The sequence below is a fragment of the Gymnodraco acuticeps genome, unplaced genomic scaffold, assembly GCF_902827175.1.
Source record: "Gymnodraco acuticeps unplaced genomic scaffold, fGymAcu1.1, whole genome shotgun sequence".
In the NCBI taxonomy this organism is placed as follows: domain Eukaryota; kingdom Metazoa; phylum Chordata; class Actinopteri; order Perciformes; family Bathydraconidae; genus Gymnodraco; species Gymnodraco acuticeps.
In genome coordinates, this window is record NW_022990966.1 from 248,412 (window position 1) to 253,828 (window position 5,417).

At 41.5% G+C, this 5,417-nt stretch overlaps 1 protein-coding gene across 1 annotated transcript; it reads right to left on the reverse strand.

Annotated features, from left to right (window-relative positions):
- Nucleotides 1–830: 830 nt before the first annotated feature.
- Nucleotides 831–4,864, reverse strand: cldn11a (claudin 11a). Its single transcript, XM_034235266.1, has 3 exons — nt 4,464–4,864; nt 4,074–4,238; nt 831–2,216 (listed from the first exon to the last, which is right to left on the reverse strand). The coding sequence occupies exons 1-3, from the start codon at nt 4,687–4,689 to the stop codon at nt 1,948–1,950; spliced, it is 660 nt and encodes a 219-aa protein (XP_034091157.1). The 5' UTR covers nt 4,690–4,864; the 3' UTR covers nt 831–1,947.
- Nucleotides 4,865–5,417: the final 553 nt, after the last annotated feature.

The following is a 5,417-nucleotide window of genomic DNA, read 5'->3' on the forward strand; positions in this document are numbered from 1 at the left end:
CATAGCGTATAATAACAGCGCCAGTCTCTTACAGTAATATAGGACCGCTTGGTTAGCCACTATCCTTCCCCTGGCTTCCTGTGGACGGGATGGCTGTGTGCCTCGAACAGCATCACATTTCAGAGTATACACACACACCGACATGATCGCAATCCTGATTCATTTTCAGGAATGATGTGCAGAAAGGAAAGACGGCTGTGTGTGGTTGTCTGAAGATAAGCTGAGGACAAAGAGAAGAGATAGCAAATATTGTTTTTAAAAGTATCATGAAATATCTAATATTTGACTCAGCGATCTTGATATGAACAAAGGAGCACAAAGTAAACCACACACTGGACACAATTATCTTTCTTTGTTGCTGTGTGTGTGTGTCGTGGTTAGCAGGGGAGGGCTGGTACAGTGTGTATCGCTGAGTGTCCTAGACAGATTCCTCTGTGCTGACCTGACTCGAGGTCACTGAGTCTCATTACAGATATGGTGCATAAATAACCATTCATGTTCTTCTCAGCGTATATTCACACAAACAGGGAAACATATACCAAACACAGCAGGGCAGTGATTGCTGTATCACACACACACACACACACACACACACACACACACCCACACACACACACACACACACACACACACACACACACACACACACACACACACACACACACACACACACACACACACACACACACACACACACACACACACACACACAACGCTAACTTACTGTATCATGTTTTTATTTAATATTAACAACCAGATATGAATGAAAACTGATTCACGGGGTTAGAACATCTTATCGACTCAGCGTGACACACTCAAGACAAAGGCACTTTTAATCACTTTGTCTTTATTATAGAAAATCAAAGAAAAGCACATCAATGAAACAATAAATAACCAACTAATACTGCTTCTGCATGGATCTGAGTTTTCCATTACTGTTCAGAGCACATTTGTGAAATTAAACATTCAAGTCATCACATTCCTTCAAGAGAAGCTAATACCTCTAAAATAATACTGATATGTTTTGGTGCACACAGACATTCTTTCAGCGACAGACCTGTTCTATGTATTGATGTTTGATGGAAATATAATTATACAGTTGAAAGGTAAGCTGCTTTTTGGTCTTTCACTCACTGTTATTCAAATAAAAAAGTTAGTCACATTAGAATATGTAAGCATTGGTTTATAAAAAACTACTAAGATGGGTGAGGAGTCAACACAAGATAAGGTTTTGCACTCTCTTATAAGTCATTTTTGCCAAGTCAGTGCACATATTAAGGCTCCGACACAGATTGCTGGCTACATGCTGTGTTATTTATGTCGCCTTCATCCTGCAGAGGCTGGGAAAACAGTGCTGCGTTTTTTAATCAAGTCGGTCAGTCGAGGCACTAGAGAGCTGTACAATACTGTCAAAGAAAAATCTATGATGTTACTGAACACATTTTCAAATACAAACGTAATACTGTCATACCCTGCTCTTATCAAAACAACAGACCATGATATATGATTTTTCAAACAAGGGAAACACACATTATATTTCATCTGTAGGAGGATCTAAATAGAAAAATATAAGAAATGTAGAAGGTCAATATCTCAGCCCTTAATGTCTTAGGTGATTGGGACTTCAGGCTTCGGTGCACACAGGAGCTTGTAGAACTATTTAACAGCAGGGAGAGTCCTCACCACGCCTAACACGAGGACGCGGAGAGGTGACCTCTGTGATGCAAAAACAATCCCCCAAAGCTCCAACAAAAACAGTCTTTGTGTATGTGTGAATGTCTCTTTTATGTATGCTTCATTCAAAACTTGTGTATTTTTCTTGAACGTGAATGGGTGTGTTTATGTTCTTCTATGCCTGTAACTGTGATTGTATGTCTGTGCTTGTGTAAATGTATCTATACATAAACTACAGTCCCCTAGGCGTCCTCTTCAGAAATCTCTCCCCTCTCAGACGTGGGCGCTCTTGGCGTGATTGGTGGAGGCTGCTGCTGGCGGGTTGCCACCGCCTTGTTTGGAGTAGTAGAAACGATTGTTTTCCTGGTAGGAGCGAGATGAGGAGGAGGACTCTGAGGAGCAGCAGGTGAGAATGCACCCGCCCAGCAGGGAGAAGATAGAGCCCACCCATCCGGTGTAGAGGGAGAAGCCGAATGACATGAGGCCGTGCTGCTGGTGAGCGCCGATGGGGAACCAGACTGTGGATACCAAACCGCAAAGTGCTGAGGAGAAACACACAGAAACATAGTCATATTACATTTCATTACAAGACATTTTAGTTACATTGAAAATATACAAACTCTGCCTCTGAAAGTATTATAAACAACCACACACATACGAGTAACTTTAAAAAAAAAAAGGTTTTATTCCGAGTGCAGTTAAATGGGGAATGCAAAAAAAGTTATAAGATAAGACGGACTTTTTATTAATCCCTCGTGGGGAAATTGTTTCTCTGCATTGGACCCATGCTGCCATTTTGAACGGCGCCCGGGGTGCAGTGTGGGGAACTGTGCCTTGCTCAGGGACACCTCGGTAGCACTTGGTCTTGCCGGGACTTGAACTGGTGACCTTCCGGTTGACAATCCAACTCCCTATCGACTTCACCACCACCGCCCCCTAAACTTCACCACCACCGCCCCACACACACGTACTAACACCAACACACAAACACTTTCTATCATTAAACATGAAGCACATCACTTCACAAAAGAGGCGGAGCATTTGAAATCTGAATGTAAAAGCTTGTAACTAAATGATGCTGCTGAATGTTGTACGTATACACACGTCTTCCATCAACACACAGTGCTGTCTTTGCAGGGCAATGATAATAAATAATACAATTAGGGATGCAGAATGGTGCTCATAAATCCTGCCTATCATAAAATGTAACTAAACTCTGTATGCAAAATGGTGCATCTAAATCCTGCCTTTACACAAACATCCTGTAGCATCATCATTCATAGAAGTGACAAAAATACAGACAATAAAATGTTAGTGAATTAAGGTGGTGCAAAAGTATAACGGCACCAATTCTGCATTACTGCGACCTAGTTATTTAACTCTCACACTAGCCCTGGTCACGGTTATTAAACTGTGGAACTATTGCAGTTTTGTAATAATTTATTCTTTAAACACAACACATGGAAGATTGGAAGAAAGAATGTGTGAAATAATATTAGCTGGCAACAAGACTTATTGGTGTTACATACGCTTTGCCTTGAACTACAGAAGAGAGGCAGGATCTAAGACTTGTACAAATATTGAAATCCCTTCACAGCTTACAGGGACACCCTTGGTATATGTTGGATGTTTGCCAGTATGCAACCCAGAAAGGGCAATAACCAAATCCACTGTGGACTGAAGTATTTCCAACTGCTGCTTCAGAGGACACAGTTTGCAAAAATAATTAGAGTTGGAATTAAAATAATTGCTTGTGGGATGATTTTGTTGCCAGTATGATTGGCGACATGATGATTTGTGCAACAAGCATTCAAACACACAAACAAATCCTCCCTGATGTAAAAATGTTTCCAGTGACAAAAATACATATTAACTAAGTCAGGTTTTTTATTTTCCTATGCACGTAATGGTGATGTTTGAAAGTGGAGAAAACGTGGGCAGTGGAGAATTCATATGACAGACACAGGTGTTCAAATTAATTTAACGGATGTAGGCGTTGGAAAACTTCAGCAGGACCAATCAAATATATAGTCAACTGGACAATTCAGGAAATCAGTTTCCATGTGTTTTAGGACAAAGGCAGGGTGTGGATGAGAGTAGGTGGAGGAGAGGAATGTGAGGGGATCTGGGGGAGGGTTCAATGAAACAGAAACATATAACGTGTGTGAGTCCATCTGTGCCCTTGGGAGGAAGTCAGTCATATTCTCTGCTCTCAGCAGCTTGTAAGCATTTGAGGTGGGGTTAAAAGAGGTCACAGGCAGGAAGGTCAGACAGGATCCTAATGTGTGCCTGTCAGCGTTAAACAATTCCCCCTGCTCTGAATTACTCTATATTTTTGACTGACTGTGACATTCCATCTTCATCCAGTACTGTGAATAAAGTAAAGTTGAGTCTCTTACCGACTATGAGAACAAGCACTCCTCCCAGGATGATGCGTTTGTTCTTGGAGGCCTGGGGTTCATTTCCGAGGCTGATGCAGGGCATGGACATGAGGATCATACCCAGAGCTGGGAGACCCAGGATCGAACCAGTGATCATCAGGGCACGAGCCGTCTGGATGTAGGCTTTAAAAACACATAAAATGACTGTCAAAAATATGTCTTCATATCACAGAGGTAAGATTTGTGGGTATTGTTTCATGTGAGGTAGGAAAATAAGAAACACAGTGGGGAAAAAACGTGTAAATAAACTGTATAATTCCAGCTGAGAAAAAGAAATACATCTTAATGTGTCTAAATGATTAAAAAAAACACATTGGTTTGGGGGGATGTACACAGAACTATGTCTACCTGGCAGGTCCAGGATCTGCGTCAGGGCGATGCAGTGGTAGAGTCCAGTGGAGATGACACAGTCTGCCCAGGGTCCTTTGGCTTCCAGCTCATCCATCTTCTTGCATGTGTTCAACCCGTATTTACACATAATCACCCAGTCATTGGTGGCTGTTGCGATCACGATGCCCAGCCAGCCGATGCAAGTGATGAGAAATCCACTCAGTTGAAGACAAGAGTTTGCCATGGCGCAAAGTGTGCGTAAAGACCACTTTTCCCACGTCAAAAACCGTTAGAAACCGTAAAAAATGCAGTTGAGTTATTAAAGAAATTAACTGATTTTAGAAGTAATATTCCACAAGTTAATCCAGTGTCAAAGTTTACTTTCCCCCTCGCAGTTCAGTTAGTCCATCAATGGAGCTGTGGTGCGCACTTCAGAAGAATGAAGCTCTCTCATCATGGTTTTATAGGGGAGAGTTTATGAAGGGAAAAACTACTCTAAAAGTGACAACCAATCAGAAACTTAGATAGGGATTTTGTTTTCAAGTTAGAAAATAACACACCCCACCTTATTTCCCTGCTCTGCCCCTTCATTGCCTCTAATGATAAAACCCAGCTGCAGGGTGGACTCACTGTGTTGGAGCTGAGGAGATGTAACCTAAACTCTGCTGCCATCTACTGGCCATTTTATAAAGGCCTATCACACATCTGTATTATACCCACACAATACTAAATTTGGATCCCTAAAGAAGCAGTGCTGGGAATATTTAGCAGGGGTGGAAGTAACGAATACCATTACGATCTATTGTAGTTACTTCAACCAACTAGGAGGCTATTTTGTGTATTTTTTTCAGACCTTTTCTTGCACTTAAGTATTTTTACCTCAATATATGTATTGTACTTCGCCACATTTCAAGACAGTTACCGAGTACAAACAAAAGTCACGTGAAAAAGTCATGTAGTAAGAAAGGTGGT